The following is a 21867-nucleotide window of genomic DNA, read 5'->3' on the forward strand; positions in this document are numbered from 1 at the left end:
CACTGGGGTTTCTCCCTGTCAGGGGAGCAGATAGTGACTGCCCAATGGGGCACACGTTTGATCTGAGTCTTCCAAACACCCTCCTCATTCACTTAAACAAAGGTTCCATCAGATTACACATGTGTTCATCTGAGCCAGATTTCCACGAGAGAAGTCTTCTCAGCTACAGAAAATGTTTGAGCTGAGCCATGAACCACATTTTCCAGAGTGAGGCACTGCTCAGGTAGGCTGTGGATAAGGAAAGCCTTATTTTGATCAGTATTGAGTCTTAATCCCATTTCTTATCCATCAGCTTCTTCAGTGGTGTTAATGAGGTTCAATTTTTACCAAGCCCTCCCGCAATCAATGACAGGCCCTGAAGTGACCTTGAGTCTTAATTCTAGCCATCGACTAAGTCTGCAAGGTTGCTGTCTGTTTGGCAAATCAGCCCTGCTCCAACAGAAGTTTGGTGGTCAAATATGTCATCTGATAAAGTATCTCAGCTCATTAGAGGTTTTGTTCAGAGCCCGCATCCACTTTTGCAACCACAAAAATCCTAGCTCTTATCTTAATAGACCATATTTCTAACAAAGTTACCTACTAAAGGGTGTTGTTGACAGATTTAGGTGCTGAGTTATTCAGCTAAAGTAGAGAGCCCTTTCCGAGGGAACTTAGAGCCAGAAAAACTTGACCATAGTAGGCATTCAGTGAAATACACACCACATAGAGCCAATCCTGCTGTTTTACAGATAAGAGACCAAACCCAGCGAGGTCAGTATCACCAAGGGAACTCCAGAGTCAGATGATGAACTAGAACTAGACCTCAGGCCTTCTAACTCCAGCCAGTGCTCCTCCTCCATGCCGCACTGCACCTCCCAGCCCTGGCAGTGGATAGGGGAGCGGTTACTGACTCTTCAGCCAAGTTCATTGTCACCAATCCATTTCTAGGGCCCTCTCTTTGGCTACCCTAGCGACTTCTACCTCTGCTTATCAATGGGAGCTCTCTAAAGAGGGAAGGGCAGCACCAGATCCTTGACAAGTGTTGGGCTTGGCCTCAGAAGACATGGGTTCCAATCCCATTCCATGTATTGGCTATATGGCTAAGCCACTGAACCCCGCCATTCTCAATACTGACGTCCACTAACTGGGAACTATGACCGACCCCCCAGTACCATCCTGCTTTCCTCGTTGGGAGGTTGTCATCAAATGAGATCAAATGGACTTAAGACTTTAAAATGTGAAGAGCTGCAAAAATAGAGTAGGAACTTTGTTGTTTCTTTCTCTGCCCTGTTGGAAGCACTGTGACAAAATGGAACACATTAGATTTGGAGGCAGGGGGATCAAACCATGATTTTGAATTGAAACTCAGCTCTCTGTATATGACGCTGGAAAACATCACATCACACCACAGAGCCCCATTTTCCTCACCGAAAGTGAAGTGAGAATATCAGCTCTGCTCTCTAACACTACGACTAAAAGCTCATGCTTATTCTTACTGAGCTATTCTGTGCCAAGAATCAGTCTCTCGTATAGACCAAGGGCTACAACTTTTTAGACTTGGGTAGAGTCTACCCATTTTGCGACCTCTCCACATGAGTCTTTGGCTCCCCACTTTTGGGGTCCCCCTCAGTCTGCTTATCTTTGATTTTCTTCCTGTCCAGACATGCCTTCCCTGCTGCCCCCAAATTTTATTACTGTATAGTCAGTTCTGGGATCCTAACATAACCAAGCCTTACCTCCTAACCCAGTGCCCTTTCAACTGTCTCAGTGGTTCCCAGCCTTTTCAACACTAAGGAATATTTAGTGCTAAACATTCCATGAAGTATTCACTTAATTGCCAATGAAGTTACCATGTGGTACATAATATATTTCCCCCCATTTTAGAGATGAGGAAACTGAGGTAAAGAACCTGCCCAAGCTTGGGAGTAGCAGAGCTCACAAGAGCTATCATGTTTCCAAATAGAAAAGGCAGGGAGTTTATTCTTGACTATAAAGTCTAAGTCAAAAGGGAGCCCTTCCTAATACATGAAATGCAAACACCTTAGTCAAACACCTCAAGTAACGAAACCAAGTCTTCATGAAATCTGACCCTGGTTGCGAAACTCACCGTCCCCACATCTTAATCCAGGGATCACAGGAGCCCTGAAGTTTCTGAACGAAGCAGCTCTTCTCTGCAGGCAGCCGGGCAGCCTTGTGCCTGGCACCCTCATGGGCAGAGGCAGAGGGGATAATTGCCATCTAATATTTAAGATCTGTAGTTCCGGAATGGCTCTTGGAGGCTTGGTCAGCTCAGGACTTCCCCTCTCCGCTCCCCAACACCCACCCCCACCCCCACCCTGCCCAATCATCCAGGGTTCTGTTTTTCCACTAACTGAACTTTACCTTGGGCTCTCTGAGGCCAGATCGTACAGCTTTCCTTCCCTTCCCCACCCCCACAAAAAGCCAGGTGGCTGCAGGCCTGGAAACACTTAAAGTTTCTTGTCTCCAAGCCGTGAATGCCACCATTAGGTGATCGGATTTACATGAACATAAATCAGACTTGAGTGTTGGGTAGTGTGGACTGTCCCTTCTGTGACAGCAAAGCCATCCTGGCCATACAGATGGCCTCTAAATGGGTCAGGAAAGGTTCTCTGGGGCCCCTCTGAAGCTACAAACACTAATGTTTTAACAACTGAACAAAAAGACCTCGTAGTTCTACTGCAGCCTAGATAGACACCTGTGGGCCTCCTGTCAAACAGTATTTAGTAAGTCCCTTTAGCTAGAATCAATACTTTGTGTACCCCTGGGTGCCAGACATGAACATAGGAAAATATCTGAACCCATGTCACCTCCTCTGAAAGGATAGGGACCTCAACCAGGACACATTAGTTACCTGCTGTCTATCCCAGGCATGGTGGCAGCACTGTGGGTAACAGGGAGAAGTGACAATGGCAGTAAATGCATGGGACCTGCCCACAGGGAGAAGAGATGCTAAGCTGGCATGAAACTAAAGCACCATTCTCAGGAGGGGCAAAGGACAGCGATATACCAAAGAAGCCAGCAGCTATTTTCGGCGTATCAATAAGCCAACCCAAATCCGACAATGCAATCATCCAGGAACCCATGGGAAAACTTCCCAGGCTTATGAAAACACCAACCGTCCTTGCTTTGGGCTGTAATTAATTAGTATATTAGCTGATTGTGTCAGAAGAATGACTGGCTAGTATCAGCAGTTCTAGTTATATTTTAATTTGTTTTTTAATGGAAAGTTAATCAACACTCAACACATGAAATTGTGACAGATAACTGTTCCAAACACAGAACTTATTGAAGGGAAAAATTAATAAAAAAAAATTCCTTAGTGTTGAAAAGGCTGGGAACCACTGAGAGAGTTGAAAGGGCACTGGGTTAGGAGGTAAGGCTTGGTTATGTTAGGATCCCAGAACTGACTATACAGTAATAAAATTTGGGGACAGCAGGGAAGACATGTCTGGAGAGGAAGAAAACCAAAGATAAGCAGACTGAGGGGGACCCCAAAAGTGGGGAGCCAAAGACTCATGTGGAGAGGTCGCAAAATGGGTAGAATCTTCCCAAGTCTAAAAAGTTGTAGCCCTTGGTCTATACGAGAGACTGATTGGAAACATGGGTTTTGGAGATAGACTAAGCAAGTGTAGGTTGCAAGTGGTGTGAGCTTGGGCAAGCCATTTGGCTTCCCTAGCCTGAGACAGCTCATCACGCAGCTGGGATGCCTGATACGCAAGTAAGGAGCTTGGTACAGTGCCTGGCACATAGTAAGGGCACCACACTTACTATGAAAATTACCATATTATGTTTGTGATCTCCTGCAGGGTTGGCATTTAGAAATCTCCACTTTCTTCTCTGGGAGGGTGCTAGGGTATCATGTCCACCAGAAGACAGGACTAGACTTATCAAGTAATGCAGAGAGCATAGTGGGTACTTCCCCTCTCAAGTGGGTTAGGTGCATCCCTCTGGGTGGGACACAGCCCTAAGTTCTCTCTCCCAGCCCAGGAATGATCCCCTCTGGGAGTTTCCCATGCAGCTTTGGAGAATTTGGCTTTTACTAGAGATGGTGTTTTTAAGCATGCTTGAAATATGGGCAAGGTTTATGACTGTTCGTCTGTACCAGTGCCAAGGAGTGATCAGGGAAAGGAACCAAAGGAGACCTAGAGAATGAGAAGTTAATGAGGAGTGTTCAAAACCCAGGGGGTGTCATGGGCCAAGAGTCAGAGAGACAGAGTATGAACAGCTGGAGCAGGACAGACCAGTGATGAGACTATGAGGATGAGGTAAGCAGGGTCCACACTAGCCCTTGTAAAAGCCATTTGATGATACTTTATCCTAAGAGTCCACTGAAGAGCTTTCATCAGAACAGGAATTCTTTCCTAAACCAGCCCTTCTAGCTCCCATAATAATGAGACCCCAGTGTCCTTCTTGGCTGGGGTCCACCCAGCCTCCCTCTCAGCAGTCCATCCTCCTCCCTGTGACCATCCTACCGCTCTCACCCAAGTGCCATCCATATGCAACAAGAAGGGAGACAGATGAGTGAGTGCCCTTGCTGCCACCATGAGCCTGGCCAGTGGACAGCTTTGAGTCAGAAAGCAAAACCCTGTGTATGTGTGTTCAAAACACAGCCACATATACCTTTGAGTCCATGTGAGTCCTCAAAGTCAAACAACTTGGTGTAATAAATGGTCCATTGCTTATTATGAAAGCAAAATAAATACATAAAACTATCTTCAACTGAATTACTCCAGCATGCAACAAGTCAAGGGTCACAGCTTTCCTGGCATTGCAGCCTTCCTCTCCCTGTGAAAATACTCCCATTAACTTGATCTTCGTGGCCCTAATTTTGCTCCCTTTCAAAGAGACAAAAAGAAGGAAAAAAAAACAAAACTCAAAGTCAATAAACATTATAAATTGTTTTTCTATTTGAGAGAAGCATGGAAGTCTCTTAAGCACAGGGCTCTAATATTCCTCCATCCCCTCATGTTGCATATATGAAAAGAACTATGTGAACACAGCCACTGTGGAGGCCAAATTGGCAGGAGCTATTAAAATTGAAAATGCACATCATATAATTATAATAATATAAGAATATGTAGTAGTATGTGTAATATGATATGGTATAATGTGATCAATAGTATAGTTGTTGAATATATTTTAGAGCCAGGGTGAAGGGGCTTAAATACAGGCTCTATTCCTTGCTAGCAGTATAACCTTAAACAAGTTACCTCATTTTTCTAAGCCTCAGTTTCCCCAGCTGCAAAATGGAGATGACAATAGCACACTTCCCTTATAAAACAGAGAATTAAATGAGTTAATGTAAGTTAATGACTTAGAATAATGCCTGGCATATAGTAATCACTCTATACTTATTAGCTGTTTAAAATTATAACCTCATGAAATACATAAAAGAAATATATAATATATAAATATATGTAAATATATTATATATTTATATATAATATATTTATATATTATATATTTATATAATATAGATCTTATATTTATATATAATATGTATCTTATATTATATATAAATATATAATATAATTATTATAATATATTTATATATAATATAATATTAAAAATAATATATATTGTAATATAAATATAATATAATATTATATAATATATATGATAAAATAAATATAATATATAAATATATATTTATATATTATATTATATATTATATAATATATATTTATATATTATATAATATATTATATAATATATTATATAATATATATTTATATATTATATTATATATTATATAATATATATTTATATATTATATTATATATATTTATATATTATATTATATATTATATAATACATATATTATATATTATATATTATATAATATATATATTATATATTATATATTATATATATATGTAAACATATATTTTTATATATCTATATATAAACATATATTTATATATATCTATATATAAATATATATTTATATATATCAACATATATTTATATATATATCCTCCAAATCATCAATCCACAGTAATAAAAGGACTTGGTTTGTTTCACCGTGGCCCAGGGAGAAGTAAAGTTAATAGAGACAAGACATTTCGGGGCTCCAAGACTCTTCCCTTAAAGGTGGGGATGAGTTAGGGGTCCCCAGGGGGAGCTATCCAGTCTGCCAATGTGGTGGGAGGAAAGCCAGGGGGGCAGTCAGGAGACTGGGTCCCAGCTGGAGAAGGTGCTCCTCTGACAGTTCTATATATATATTAAGTAGAAAGATCTCTAGTACACATTGTTGAATGGGAAACAAGCAGAATACTATATGTGGTATTATGTGGTATTCCACTATGTTTAATGTTCTACTATTCATGTTTCTAAGGGAAAAACTACTATAAATTTGTTACGGGTACCTATGTATGTAAATGTATAGGAAGAAAAGGATTTGGAGAAGGGACTAGAGTTAGAAAAAGTAATCAGAAAGGATTTTACTCTTCTCCGATTTTAGATAGATAGATAGATAGATAGATAGATAGATAGATAGATAGATAGACAGACAGACAGACAGATAGATGGATGATGAATGATAAATAGAAATGGATATATCGTAGATATACAGAGAGATACAGACATGGACATAGAATGCATTCATATACTTGTAGCTTTTAAAATATAGGTAAAACAGGCCAAGATGGTACAAATTGTTATTCCCCTTATATAAATAAGAAAACTAAAGCTCAAAGATAGCCCATATGTGCCTAGGCATACATAGCCAACAAGCCCCAGAGGAAGGAGTGGAGCTCAGATCTGCCCTCCCCATTGCCTTTCCACCACTCCACCCTGCCTCTCAAGGCCACCCAGGAGTTGACTACGACAAAAGGTAGAAGGGGCCTCCTTGTCCATCCTGGCTGGAATGGTAAAAGCCAAGTGCGATGGAAAATCGTGTTGTTGTTTTTGTTTTTAATTAATGAACCTGTTGGAATGTGCCATTCAGCAGTGGAGCTGAATGGTTCCTGCTGTTCATGCAAAACAAACAAAAATCCCTCCACCCAAGCTACTTCTGTAGCCACTTTTCTAGCCTTATCTATCCAGGGACTGTGAAAGGGACACAGAACTGTCAGAGGGGCACCTTCTCCGGCTGGGACCCAGTCTCCTGACTCCCCCCTGGCTTTCGTCCTACCACACTGGCAGACTGGGTACCTCCCGCTGGGGAGCCCTAACTGATCCCACCTTTAAGGGAAGAGTCTTGAAGCCCTGAAATGGCTTGTCTCTATTAACCTTACTTCTCCTTGGGCCACAGTGAGACAAACCAAGTCCTTTTATTACTGTGGCTTGCTGGTTTCAAGGGTCTTTTCCAGATCTAATAGCCAAAGAACATTAGAATTTTCCTCTATGATACCCTAGAATAATAATAATCTCTCCCTCCCTAAAGATGATGTTTAATTAAAACCTCTGGCCATTTTGGCTGTCTTCATATTTTTAAAGAAAACCCAAATGTAGAAGAAAAGCATTCTTCAAATGTTAACCATCCATTCCATCTCCTGGTCTCCTTAGAATGTCATGTGTCAATGAAAGTTGAAACGTTTTTGAAGCATGGTATAACTGATAATACGTTTTAGCTTTATCATTTAGCAACTAGGTGGCCTTGGACAAGCACAGTCTCTTCAGCCTCAGTGTTTTCCATCTGAAAAATGGGTGCAATACCTACTCTTAAGGTTGCTGCGGGGGGTGGAGGGAGGGGGTGAAAGAGATGGCATTTGGGAAGTGCGTGCAACCAAGAGGGGCCTAAGAGATGTCTCTTCCCTCCTCCAGCTGGATAGCAGCTCTCCTGCTTCCCTGGTTCCCAAGACATCCACAGCCTGGGTCCCCCAGACTTGCCCTACCAAGTGCTGGCACCTCTCCAAAGTCTGATTCCTTCTATTTTCCTTAAGTTGCAAAGCCCAGTGTTGAGGTGTAATTGTGTGTAAGAGGGAGAGGGAATGGATCTGGTTTCTTTGAAAATGGCTTCTTTGCTAAAACGACAACCTCAGATCTGATACTGAAAGAATCTGCTGGCACTGGCCTCTGTCAAAACAATTTGGAGATATCCAGGGGCCATCCTCTGGGGCTGGCAGCCGGCCCCCCAGCTGAGCCTCACGCTCAAATTCCCAACAGGCTCAGAGGCAGGCCCCGAACACGCTCCATCCGACAGCCCCATTCCTCCCATGTAAAGGCGGCTGGAGAGAGGGAGAGAAGGGCTTGGCATTCTGAAGCAAACTTCTCTCTCTCTGCTGCACCCCCTCAGCCCTGCCAGCCACCTTTGCAGAAGCCACACATGCACACACACACACACGCACACACACATTTTCAGAAAGCCCTTGGCACAGCCCAGCCCTTCCTGAACTGGACAGAGCTGCCAGAGCAGATCTGCCCCAGCCGAGGCCATCTTCTTCATCCCCAGCCCCCTCCCATTCCTCTTCTAGAGTCAAGGTTTTGTCAGGAGTTTCAGGGGCAATGACTGGCCAGGGAGGGGGACCACAGACATCCTGCCTGCTGCCAAGTCCCTTTCTTTCCCCCACAGTGTGTCTTATAAGCCGGCATGTAGTTTATTCTTCTCCTAAACACTTCCATAGGGTGCAGGGCCTGGAGTTGCCATAGAAACACCTTTTAACTCCTCCCCCAGAATGCCATGCCAGGCCCTAGGACTTTGGGGGAAAAAAGACAAAAAGAGACACCTGTGGATGAGCAGAGACAGGAGGAAAGGCCATTGGGCAGCCCCCCTGGAGAGGGCCGGGCCAGGCCTCCTGTGCCTTTTGCTAGGCCAACATGGCACCAAGCCATGAAGAGAAAACCACCATGATGGTTTTAAAAGAGGAAGTTGACGGGCTGACGTGAACACCTTTAGGGGGCTACAAAGTTGACTGGTGGGGTTGTGTGGGTCCCAAGGAATGGGGAGCGCCTTCATATTTTTTTGAGGGAGAGAATAGACAGAGTTTCAACCCAGACTGGAAACCAGAAAGGCTCTGAGCAAGGAAACTTGGGAGCCAAGTACTGGATGCCAGCAGGGTGCTGTGCAAGGCGAGGGAGGTCGACAGGCAAGCAGCTCACACCCACACCTCCCATTTTAAAAGCATTAGCTCATCCCTGCCACTAGTGCAGCTCACCAAACCCAGGCAGAAAAATTTGGGATCCGTGCCAGAGCATCGAAGATTTTTCGTTTCTTTTTTTCTTTTTGATTCCACAATCTCCTGGTCTTTGGGTACTTCCTGGTAACTTAGCTTTTCTCTGAGAAATTTATGAAGAGGAGCGAGGGAGCTATTTCTTGTATCAATCCAGAGAAATTGTAAGAAACTTTCTGCATCGCTCAGACCCACCGCAGGAAACCTAAGCAGTAAGCAGACGGGAAGGCCCCCATTGGAAGCAGGATCTACTCATGCTTGTTTTCACTTTTCCGTGGTCAATTTCTAGGGTAGAAACCCCAAAGCAAAGGGCAAGGGGAAGAATGGGGACCTACTCCCACTACATACCAAAAAAACACGAGTGAAGCCACCCAGCCCATTTTCCAGCAGAAAAGGACTTGGGCTGCACCCCTGTACACCCTGATTCCACCTGCCAGCCTCCTGGCAGCATGTGTGTGCTCCTGCTGGGCAAAACCAGAACTCAGCCGCAGCAGCAACTCCTCACACTAATCAGGTGGGAATGTCACCAACTGGGATGAGGAGGGAAAGGGTAAGTGGAATGTGGGTGGAGGTGGTCATGGGAGCAGGCAGGAAAACCCTCCCCAGGCTTCAGGCTGCCCAGAAGGATCTTTCTAAGCAATCCACAAACCCGGGGCCAGCTGGGTTCCCCCAGGAGAGGGGAGGATGTACCATGCAAGCCCCAGGGAGCCTCTTACAAGGGTGACCTCAGGTCACACAAACACCCTCAGCTGCCAACTGCACTGACATTCTGGTCACCACACCCCCACTCTGACCTCTAGGCTCAGCGCAGCCCACCAGCAGTGCCCCTCCCGGCCCCCACTGCCTCCCCTGCCAAGCTCCTACCTCCTCCCCCTCCTCACCATAACACACTGGTAGAGTCCCTCACCCAAGACTCAGTGGAAAATTTCCTTCTCCTTTATGACTGTACTTAAAACACATACGCTCTATTCTTCACCTCTGAATCGACACAGGCAGAGGGCGGCAAGGCTGTCCCACCCCACCGCCCAGGCCAGCGCGCACACACACACACTCTCCCAGCAGAGCCACTGGACTTGCACGCTTTATGGGCTGGAAAGGAGGAGAGAGATGTTTCCCAGATGCCACTCCGCCTTTGGCCATCCAAACAGTGTCCCAAACACTCCCAGACAAGCCTCCCAGTTTGCCCTCGGGCCCTCCATACACACTAAGGAGTGGGAGGTCTACTCTTTACAGGGTCTCTCTACTCAAGACACTAAGTCCAGTCTGGAACTGTCACCGTGATGTGACCCTTGGCAGCGTTGTTCTTTTGGTGATAAATCTGTTTTCCACTGCCCATTCTCCCCCTCCCCACACACATTCAAGGGAAAAAAAAAATAACCTTGCTGTGAATTTTCACAGCTATGTGGTAAGTGACCACTCGCACACCACCACTTTCTGCTGGCTATCAACACTCTCAAACACAGGGCCTCCAGGGGGTGGGTCAACGCCACAGCTTTCTCCTCATTTTCCCCCTTAAATCCACCCAAACTTGGCAGTCCCAGAAGCTCGGTTAGCGCTTGGCTGGGAAGCCTGCAGCTGGGTTGGGTCTCAGTGAGAAGAATGAATTTCATGGGTGCAGGAGATGATGCAGACTCTGAGTACTCCAAGTTTCTCCTGCAACTTTCCGTGCACATGGCGGGCAACTTTCTTTTTTTTAACTATTCAATTTCCCAGCACTTTAGTTAGCATTCCAAGTTTTGGGAACCCTTTCCCCACCCTTCTCTTCTAGCCGTTCCTCCGTTAGTAGTGAATGGGGACATTTTCCAGATGTCAAAAGGACTGGTAGGAACCTCACGCCCTAAGTTAGGAAAGCAAAGGCGGCCAGGGGCTCCCTCAGCCACTGTGAGTTTCCTCTGCAGGGCATCTTCCCCTCTCAGCTATGCCAGCGCCCCCGCCCAAGGACATCGAGTTTCTCCAGTCCGCCCCAACCCCGTCTGCCCCTCTCCTGGGGCAGAGGAAAGGAGTGGGGCTCGCCCTGCCTCCGTAAGCAGCGCTGCAGTCCCGGCTGCAGCGTGGGGCTCGGGCGGGGCACCAGGAGCGCTTACCGATGTCGGAGTTGCAGAAGGCGTCCTGGGGGTGGCTGGGCGAGCATGTGCACGCCTCGGCGCCCCAGTACCCCAGGCTCCAGCTGCCCAGGAGCACGATGAGCCCGAACCAAGGAGTCATTGCCGCTGCTGCCGCCGCTGCCGGGGCTGCTGCTCGCCTCTCCAAAGTTGCCGTGCGCGCCGCCGGCGGGGCTGCTGCAGCCCGAGCTCGCTCGCTCGCCCGCCGGGCCGTGCGGGGCAACTTTGGCCTCCGGCGCGCTGCCCTCCGAGTGCCCGGCGGGACGGGATGGGGCGCGGCGAGGCTACCTCGGCGCTGGCGCAGGACTCCGAGGGCGGCCTCCCGGCTAAGGAGCAGGAGCTGGAGGAGCAAGAGGAGGAGGAGAAGCCGTCTGAGCGCCGGTCGCCTGCCTGCTGCCCGCTCTGCGCCGCTGCCTGGGCGGCCGAGTGATATAGCGCTGGGCCCCCGGGGACCCCGCCTCGGGCTGTTGGGGCCCGCCCCCTCAGACCAATGGCAGAGCCGCATTACCTCATCGGCACTCCAAAAAGGGGGCGGGGCCGGGGGCACGGGGCAACGGGGCGGGGCCGCCCCCGGACCGTTCAGATCCTTATAGGGAATAATGCCGCCGTGGGCACGCGAGTGGGTGGGCTGGGGCGCGCCTGGGACCGGTGCTTGCCGCTGGGTCCTCGGAGCGGCGCCCTCGTGCCCCTTCTCGTCTGCGCTCTGGCCCCACGCCCACCTGGGCCACTGGGTGCCTCTGACCCAAACCAGAACCAACTACCATGCACCCACCCCAGTAGGACCCCTTCCACAGGTCAGGGGTGGCCATGTCCTAGAGACCTTGACTGTGCCTGCGGGAGAATGCTAACTGCTACCCCTCCAGTTTCTCTGGAGAGAGCAGGCACAGAGGAGAAAGACCCAAACTCTCTCTCTCTCTCTGTCTCTCTCTCGTTCTTACTCTCTGGGATGTGGGAAGCCATCTGCTGTTTGCAGCTGGCTATGATATGTGATAGAAGACTGTTTTTCTGTGCTCCCCAGAGCAAACGGGGTTCTGTATTCATTCAACAAACACGGTTCAGGATGCTGGGTTAAGCAACACAAAGCCCTTGCCCCCGTGGACATCCATGAATGCACAGGGTGATTTTCTGTGATGCTAGGGCTATGAAGAAAACAAGAGTTCCGGGTTGGACATGACTGGGGAGGGCGCTGCTGTCTCTGCGATGGCAAGGGAAGGGCTCCCTGAAGTGCCATCCTCGCTGAGAAGTGGACAAAGAGAAGGATCAGCTCTGGGGCAAGCCACAGGAGAGAGGTACCAGGCAGGGGGAACAGCAAGTGCAAAGGCCCTGGGCATGTTTGAAAGACAGAAAGTAGAAAGGCAAGAGGAAGTGGTTCCCCGCCCATGGCTGACAGGGCTCCACCCTTCAGCAAGGGATTTGGGGGTGAGCTGATCCAAAACTGTAGTAAAACCAGCAGAACGATCCAGGATCCTAGACGACTAGCTATAATAGATGATTGCAAATAACTAACACAATTACTATCCTTATTATTGACATCTTGATGCTGCTTTGTATTTTTAAAAGCAGGATTCTGTACCTCACCTTATTATAGCTCTCACAATAATCTTTGTAGATAGGAAAAGCAAGCACAAGTATCACTCCCACTTTCCAGATGAGGAACCGGCACAGAAAGATGGGATGATTGGTGGCCAGCCAGGAACTCAAGTCACCCCTTTCCACTGCCCCTTCCCATCTGAAGAGAGACGTGTATTTCCCTGAACGTCAGCAGCTGTTCCATCTAACCGCAAATGGCCATTTGCAGCTGGGATCTTCCATCTTTCTACACTTTTGTCTCTTTCCCTTTCTCTTCCACTTCATCCTGTTAGAAATGCCACAAGTTTGGAACAAATAGAAACAGGGAGAAATGCAAGTTCAGCTTCTTTCTCAGAACTTCTCTGTTTACATCTCAGACAAGTGACGTTGGGACAGCAGAGGTCGAAGAATTCGTGAGAGATGGTATTTCCAAGAACATTTTTGAAACTCCTTTTTCCCCTTTGAGCACTTTAGCCATAGGAAAGGGAAACCAGTTTCCACATCTTTTTGACTTGTCCCCTCCATCCAGCTTTAAAAACCCTCCCTGCCTTCACTCTAACTGTGGCCTAACTCGTAGAGATGTTTCTCTCAATGTTTTTCAAGCTCTGTTTTCATTGTTTTATGGGGTATGATTCTATTACTTCCCCAACAACAGTAGGAATACTTTGAGGCCTGGAATATTTAGCCACACTGCTTTTTAGCCCTCTGAGAACCAAATAGGGTCTCAGGAGACTGGAGAGCGTGGGTGTGGCCAACAGCTGACTGAGTCCTGAGCAAAGAGTGCCCTGGAGGCCACTCTAAGGATCCAGGTTGAATGAGGGCATACGTGGTGGAATTTGAGAGATTCGCTTATCCCCGCACCCCACATGACTTATTCCACAGTCATGTGGAAGATTTTAGAAGACTTTCCAGACCAAATCCACTTTGGATAAGCATCTTACATGACAGAGGCCCTCTCTTCTCTTTCTTTTCACGTTTCAGTTTTGTCCAAAGTGACAATATTTTCTCCAATGGAAGGCCTTGCCTGGAATATAAGTATCAAGTAGATAACTTCTGCTGAACTTCAAGCAGCAGTTCTCTCATAGAAAGCATCTGAAGCGTTTTATTCCACCAGCTACTTAATCATGAAAGCACAAGTGTAATCTGATCTTTTTTCCAGCTGAAAAGTAATGAAATTACCTTTTGGTTAATTTCTTCTCACTCCCTATCCTAAGCTGGTCCACGCAGTGTCTTGAAGTTCAGCGAATTCCAAGAGCTTTTCAGTTGGGATATTCTCTCTTATTCCTAACCTGAGTCAGTTCCCCTCTGCCCACCGTGTGAAGGCAGTTTCGTTCTCACTCTAAGGAAAAGAAACAGCAAACTCCATGAATCCTTGCATAGGGGAGTCCTCCTGCTAGGGTCACCCCCTTCAGCAGGCACCCATCAGTCTGGATGTCATGGTGTTCATGAGCCTAATAATATGTAAGAATTGATTATTCAACATCACTTAATAAGCTATGTGGGGTGAACCTGAGGCTAACGGTAAGAATGAAGATGCAGGCTGGATGCGGTGGCTCACGCCTGTAATTGCAGCACTTTGAGAGGCTGAGGTGGGTGGATCATGAGGTCAGGAGATCAAGACCATCCCGGCTAACACAGTGAAACCCCATCTCTACTAGAAATATAATTAGCCAGGTGTGGTGGTGGGAGCCTGTAGTCCCAGCTACTCAGGAGGCTGAGGCAAGAGAATGGCGTGAACCAGGGAGGTGGAGCTTGCAGTGAGCCGAGGTCGTGCCACTGCACTCTAGCCTGGGTGACAGAGTGAGACTCCATCTCAAAAAAAAGGAATGAAGATGCAGGCTCTCCTGCTTTCTCTTGACAGCTAAGAACAATGATAGATTTATACATCTGGGAATAACTGAATAAGTTTCAAGATCTATCTGGCCTGTTTACACACCTACCAGGATGACCTGGTATTCTCTTTCCTGGAACTTTTCTAGGAAAGGTGAGTTCATATCCACCCTCTTTGTCTCAAGTTATAGGATGCTAGAGTCTGTAGGAAGAGAAGTCATGGAAAGGACCTCAGAAACTACTCATCCTTGTTTTAAATGTGGGAAAAATAAGGTTCAGACAGGTGAAGGAACTTGCCCATTTGCAGGGCTCAGTCCTCCAAGCTGTAAGGTGTGGCCCATGCTTGTACTGTGGGCTTGGAAACCCCAGCCATTCACAGATCTCGTGTCTGCTTTTCAGATCTGTAGACAGATTCATTTGAGTCTCTTTGTACAGTGCCCAGCCCACAGAGAAATTTTACTTACACTGATTAAATAATTCTCTACCATGATAATAGTCACCCTCTGAGCCAATCAGAAGAAATACAGGTTTGTCCTCATGACAGGTTTATCTCTTGTGTGTTTATTTTTTTCCCTTCCTAAATTACTAGCTAATGCATTCCAAACATATCACTATAAAAAAAGCACATGAAAACTTTGTTTCTGGGAAATGAAAAGAGAGTAGAGTGGAAACCAAAAATCGAAAGACCTGAGATTTGTTCCCAATGTTGCAGAATAGCTGTGCACCTGCCTTGGTCAAGTCACTTTGCCTGTCCAGGCATCGACTTCTGTCTTTATTGGATGAAAGATAGAACTCAGTGGTATCCAGGATCCCTCTCGCCTCAAAAACTCCAAGATTCCACGGGAAATCCTGTAGGACAAGTGAATACTTCTGAAGGGGAGATGGGTCCTGCCGTTTAAACAGGTTTGACACACGGGAACGTACCCAAGACTGAAGACCATCCATCAGTTTTGCAACCAACACTGCTACCTCCCCCAAGAATCAATGCCAAAAACAGAATTTCAGAGAAGACTGTGATGCCAAAGTCCCAGGAGAGACAGGGTCTGGCTTATGGTGGAGCCCAGTGTAGTTATGCGTTCACCTGCTTGTTTGTCTCTTGCATCGTAGCACTAAAAGGTTAGGAAGGTGTCTTTTTATCACCATTTTTTTGGTCTTCAGAAGTTATTGAACTCTTCCACATCCTTCAGACCTCAGCTTAGATGTCACCTCCGGGAAACCTCCTCTGATTCCCCTCCCATGCATCCCCACAACACCCTGTATTAACTTCTTTGATAATACTTAGCTGACTCTAATGTGATTGTTTACCCATCTGTTTCCCTTCCTGGAGTGTAAGCCCCTAGAACACAGGGATTAAGTGTTGGTAACAATGAGTTTAATAAGTATTGGTTGAATGGGTCCAATGATCAGCACCACCGACCCCTTTCCAGCATTCAGACAGGCAGGTTGGTGGCTCCTTGGAGAGTTCACGGAGCTCTATCCCGCTGGCTGGTGCTAGGGGGCGCTATAAGCCAGAGAACACCCATTTGCTCAGCCTGCAGTCCTGGTCGGTCGTCTCACTGCGAGGGCGGGAGAGCACAATTCCACACTCATCGGTGGGGTGCGGGTGCCTTTGAGTGGGTGAAGCTCACCCCTCCCATCTGCCATGGCCACAAAGCTCTCAGTCAACATCCCGTCTGGGTTTGTGGCTGCCGGAGCTCCTCCACCCCTGAGCTGGCCACATGTCAACCAAAGGGGGAGATGCTCTCTGGGGAAGCAGCATAGTTGTGAATCATTGGTTTGGGGGCCTTAGGGCGATCTGGGAACACTGCAGAGGATACCACAGTCCCACTCTTCCAGGGCAGAGCTGGGTTTTGGAAATTCAACCTGGAGAAGGTGCTGTCATTTCTGTTGCCTCCTAGAGAAGCTCCTCTTTGCTTTCCTCCCTCTTCCCCTCCAGACCCTAGCTGCGATGCCTTCCCCCAGCCCCACAGTCCATGTGAAAGTCATTATATTCAAAATGGCCTTTTCCAAGCAACAGACAGCCTGGTCCACTCATCCCTGTGAGCTCTGGCCAGACCCTCAGTGGGGTTGCTGCCCAGCACTGGGCAATTCTGAGCCTAAGATGCTAGGTACTGCAGGCTCTCTCTGTGTCTGGCACCAGCAGGGGGTAAACACCTTTCCTTGCCTCCATCTGGAGCCAATTTCGTGGCAGTAAAATTGCCCCAGCACTCTCCTAGCCCTGCCAGCAAATTGAAGACCCCTCTGTAAGAGTCTCTGGCTACATTCGCATGAATCCTCAGGTTTTCGTATTTCTTTCCACAGGGATCTACTCTCAGTGTTTTTAAGCCAGAAAACACACGTGTGCAGTAAAGCCATGTTGTATCCTGTGTTATCTAGGGTGGTGGGAAATGGAAAGCAGAGTCAAATATTGCAGCTCTTGTTTTCATGTGCGTGTATGTGTGTGTATGTGTGTTTCAATGACCATATATTCAAGCAGTCAATTATTTCTGTGAAGGGTACTATGAAATGGAAGGAGAAGAACTTCTCCCCAACCCTGTTTTAATGTCTTCCTTATGCCCATGGAGTTCATGTGTTTTTCCTTTAAAAACTAGTAGCTCCTTTGTGGTTTCTTTGAAGGTTGCATGCTCAGCTTCACACAGAGAATACATACGAGCATCTCAGCCAGGTGCTGTCATGCCTTGGGAGGGAATGGGATGGACATGTGGTTGGTCTCCTGTTAGACTGGGCTGGAGGTCTTGTTTCTGCAAGGTACATGAGCTTTCTTCAGCGGAACCTGCTGGAACTGATATGGTCTTGTCCTGTGCTGTGGGGACAGTCCAAAGGGCAGTTAACACCATTGATCGCATCCTTCTTTAAACTTGGCTGCTGAGACCCTACTGTCTCTGGGATTTTGCTTTCTACCTCTCCAACTGTACCTTCTCAGTCTTCTTGGCAGACTCCTCGGGTTCTTCCTGAAATTAAAATGTAGCCATTTCCCAATTTTCTGTCCTTGGCTCTCTCCCCTTCCTTTTTAGCCTCCACACTCTCCCTGGCCTACCCCACGCACCCCCATGGTCTCTACCATGCTATGTGCACCGGAGTGCACACTGCAAGCAACAGTGTCCCTCTGATTGCCTGTCTTCTATCTCCAACTTTTTCCTGCCCAATTTCGCCTGGAGATCCTATGGCCTCCTCGGACTCCAGGTGTCCAAAACTCATTGTCTTTTCCCCTCCGTCCCCTCCAGGGTTACCCATTCTGAAGGATGACACCATCACTCACCAGGTCCTATAGATTCTCACTATCCACATCTCTTCTAACCATCCCTTCATCTCATTCTTACCATTTCTACCTTGGATCAGGCTCCCGTGGATTCTTTCCTGACAATTTCAATAGTGACATAATTGGTTACCCTCCCCAGAGTCTTTCTCTATCAACTTTAACTTTGCATTGCTGCTTCTGTACATTTTTTAAAATATAAATCTGAAAGCATGCTATTCTTTGCTTGAAATGATTCACCTGTGCTCCGTGGCTTTCTGAACAAAGTCTTAAGCTCCAAAGACAAACAAGGCCCTCTGTGATCTGGCTCTTCCCCAGGGCCCCACGGTCCACAGCTGGAGGAGGCCCTCTTCACATAAAATACAATGAGATGGCTGCCCCTGCAGTTATACAACAGCAGGCCCTGTTCTTGCTTATCTCTCTAAACCCAGGCTGCCCTCTTCCAACCCTTTATATTCCAGCTATCGGTTTCTCTGAGCCTTGTTCACAACGCACTCTTGGCCTGGAATCTAGCCGCCACCAATATATTCCCCCACCCTCCTCCACCTCATCTGCCAGGAATCACATATTCATCTTTCAGGATTCAGCTAGAGTCACCACTTAGTGAATATTTTCTGGTCCTCTCTCTGCCCCAGCAGAATGGGCCACCCCCTCTCAGGCCTCTCCTCTTCTCTCACTCACCTCCCACCCACGCTGGGTCCTCCAGTCTTCCAGCTTGGCACCTCACACACTCTGTTGCCCTAGTGGTTGATATCCCTGGTTCTCCTCTAGATATCGAGCAAATCCAGGTGCTTCTGTGACTGCCTAACACATCATATGCACATAGTAGGCACTTAACAAATATTAAAGGAATAAACTAACCAATGGATGGAGTGGAGAAAAAGAGGAGTCAGAGTATCACCTTCACACATTCACCCCAACAGAAGTTCTGGAATCCAGCTCCTTGGGTCCAGAAACTCAACTAGATGAGGCTCCCTCAGTTGATCAGTCTCACGGACTGATCCTAAGAGCTCAGCAAACCAACCAAAATCCCACTGGGCTTGTTTCCTGTGAGGTATTTCATTGTCACATAGGCTAGAGGACTCATGTCAACACCAACCACCCCCATATTTTCCTCCTGATAGTCACAGAGAGCTTCAATATGAAGCTAGTTTCTCCTCAGAAGTTTGCTTTGGTGTATGTAGATTCAGAACACAGGGATTGAGGGCATCATAGGAAGGGTCTTTCAGCTGAAATACCCTGGAATTCTCCTTTTCATGGAAGCAAAAGCTTTGCTGAGGAAATGCCAGTGCTCACAACCACTGGCCAAAGCCTCTCTTCCTGAACAGGGACAATGCTGGACACACAAATGCCAACTGCGGGCTCTTGGATCTTCTTGGTTCTCGGCACCAGGCTGGCCACTTCATCCTTCTCTTCCCCAACACTTTCTTTGCACTTGGAATATTGGAATTCATTTGGCTTCTACATTTTAGTATACAAGTCACCATTGAAAGATTATCCCCAGGTCAACTAGTTTGGGCTCTGGTATTCCCAGATTTTCAACTCTGCCCTTGCTGTGTCTTGATTTATTACCACAGATGGCTAAGCACAAGCATGGCGCATGAATGTATGGCTTCAGTAAGACAGATGACCTTGTTTCCAAGTTCTGGGTGTGCCCTTAATCATGAATTCTCCACTGACATTCTCCATTTGCCTCACATCTTATGTGTCATAGTGTGATGATCAAGTCTTTGGAGGAAAGGGACAGGGTCCTCTCCTTCCTTCCCTCCTTCCTTCAAATATTCACCAAACATTGGCAGAATGTCTATTACTCCATGCTAGGCCCTGGAGATACAACGTGAACAAGGCATAGAACTGTTCCCAAGGAGCTCCCAGTCTTCTGGGAGAAAAAGACAAGAAAATAATAGTTGGTGGAAAGAACTACAGTGGGATAGTCAAGTGTGCATGAGATCATAGAGCTAACTATCCAACCAGGCAGCAGGGAGTTGTTTAGGAACTCAGATCATGGTAAGACAGAAGGTCAGAAGTAGGAGAGAGCTGTGGGTTACCAAGTTGAACTCCCTCATTTTACAGATCCAGAAACAGGCCTAGAGGTAGACACCAGATTATTGGCAGAAGCAAACAAAGAATCAGACCCCTTAGTACCTCATCATCTTCCCGTCACTCCGGGCTGCTCTAATTCAGTGCTGGACCCATGAGAGATAATCAGTAAATAATTATCTCCCTGCTCTGCAACTCATCAACCTTGGAATGATAAGCTGAAAAATGTTTCTAAGATGAGTAAAAGAGAAGGGAACTTGCATTAGTTGAATACCTACTATGTACAAGGCACTTTCAATGCAATAGTCCCACTAATCCTCACAACCCTTAATAATAGGTACTAGGTACTATGGTATTATGCCCGTTTTATGGTCAAGGAAACTGAGGGTCAAAGAAGTTAAATTGCATGTTCAATTTCTTACACTCAAGGAAGTGGCAGAGCTGTGATTCAGATGCAGGGGGTCTCTTTCCAAACCAGCACTCTTTCTGAAGACTTCAAAGTCAATGTGCCCACAGGTTCATTGGGGCATTTGCAGTGCTGGTGATTTTCTCTTTGTCTTTTGGGTTCTCGTTGAGTGCTCAGAGCTCTTGATGCAGCCAAGCAGAGAGAAGCATAGTACCTACCTCTGACGGCCAGGGAGGGAGCTTTATTAGCAGGCAAGTGAGATGCATCTCTGTTTCATTTGGTTTGCAATGGAGAGAAGGCAGGAGAAGTGACTTGGCAGGCAATTTCTAGGGGTGCGGGTGTGCCCTTCCTTACTCAAAATTTTGGTAGATGCCATAGGAAATTTACATTTGTATTACAAAGATAGGGCCCAGAACCAGAGGCAAGCTGGTGGCATACTCATCAGTATATTTTAACAGCTAATGAACCTGGCTTCATTTCCTCCTGAAATTTCAAACATAAGATTGAGGCAATATACCAGGTTATTATCCTAGTGCTACCACATAAAATAGCTGTGTGACCTTGAGTAAATAAATCAGTGACTCCTTTCTTTAAATGTAAAACCAAGTGGGTTGGATTTAACAATCTCTCAGAATTTCCCATGGAATATTCTAGAAGGCAGCCCAACAGGGAGGTTAGGAACCAACCAAGGCCTGTGATGTCATAAGCCTGAGTTTTAATCCTTCTTCGCTTCTTCACTGTGACCTTGAACAAGTTCCTTAACCTCTCTCTGAGCCTCAGCTGTCTCTTGGTAAAAGGGAGGAGAGATGCATACCTCATAGGATTTTCATGAAGATCAAACACTGTAAGCTGAATAAGATGCATGGCACAGTGCCTGGCAAATAGTAAATTCTCACTGAGGACTGTGTATACCAGGGTGTGGCCTCAGGGGTATAAAGGTGAATGAGAACAGCCCCTGCCCTCAAGTAGCCTATAGTCTAGTGACCTGTGTTTATAAAGAAAGAGCATGTGCTTTTATCCCCTTTGACCTTGTAATTAATACTCAAAGAAGGGATGGAAGAAAGGAGGCAAAAGGGAATTAAAAAATTTGATAGTCATAACTAATTCCTATAGAGTGCCTACTGGGTACCAGGTATTCTTCTAGGTGGTTTGCATATATTAATTTGTACCAATTCTTATAGTAAAAGCCATGAGGTAGATGAGATCACCGTTGCCATCCCTTTTCATCAGCAGTGAAAACTAAGGTACACAGAGATTATGTCACTTACTCTGATTACATCGCCAGTATGCTGCGGTGCTGGAATCGGAAGCCAAAGCCCATCCTCTTAACCACCCCACCACCCTGCCTCTTCAAGCAGAAGGTGAGCGTTTGGAAAATAAGAAGGGATGCAAAGGTCAGATGCCCAGTTTCTGAAACCAGATGGGTCTTTCTTCCCGGAATGCCTGTACCCACCAATCAAGGGTGAGGAGCCATTAATTAGATATGGCCCCTATCAGAAGTGACACTTAGCAGGGCATTGAGTTTGTCGGCAGCCCCTCTTGGAGAACAGT

The 21867-nt window shown here is 46.7% G+C and overlaps 2 protein-coding genes across 5 annotated transcripts in view; one reads left to right on the forward strand and one right to left on the reverse strand.

Annotated features, from left to right (window-relative positions):
- Window positions 1-14268, reverse strand: part of TIMP3 (TIMP metallopeptidase inhibitor 3) — a 64874-nt gene extending 50606 nt beyond the window's left edge. The window contains exon 1 of the mRNA XM_003258124.4: window positions 11198-14268. Coding sequence (XP_003258172.1) covers window positions 11198-11720 — 523 coding nt within the window. The 5' untranslated portion in view covers window positions 11721-14268. The remainder of the gene's footprint in view (window positions 1-11197) is intronic.
- The window catches only part of SYN3 (synapsin III), a 569184-nt gene that overhangs the window by 247292 nt on the left and 300025 nt on the right, over window positions 1-21867 (forward strand). The window lies entirely within an intron of this gene.

The sequence above is a fragment of the Nomascus leucogenys genome, chromosome 7b, assembly GCF_006542625.1.
Source record: "Nomascus leucogenys isolate Asia chromosome 7b, Asia_NLE_v1, whole genome shotgun sequence".
Lineage (NCBI taxonomy): Eukaryota > Metazoa > Chordata > Mammalia > Primates > Hylobatidae > Nomascus > Nomascus leucogenys.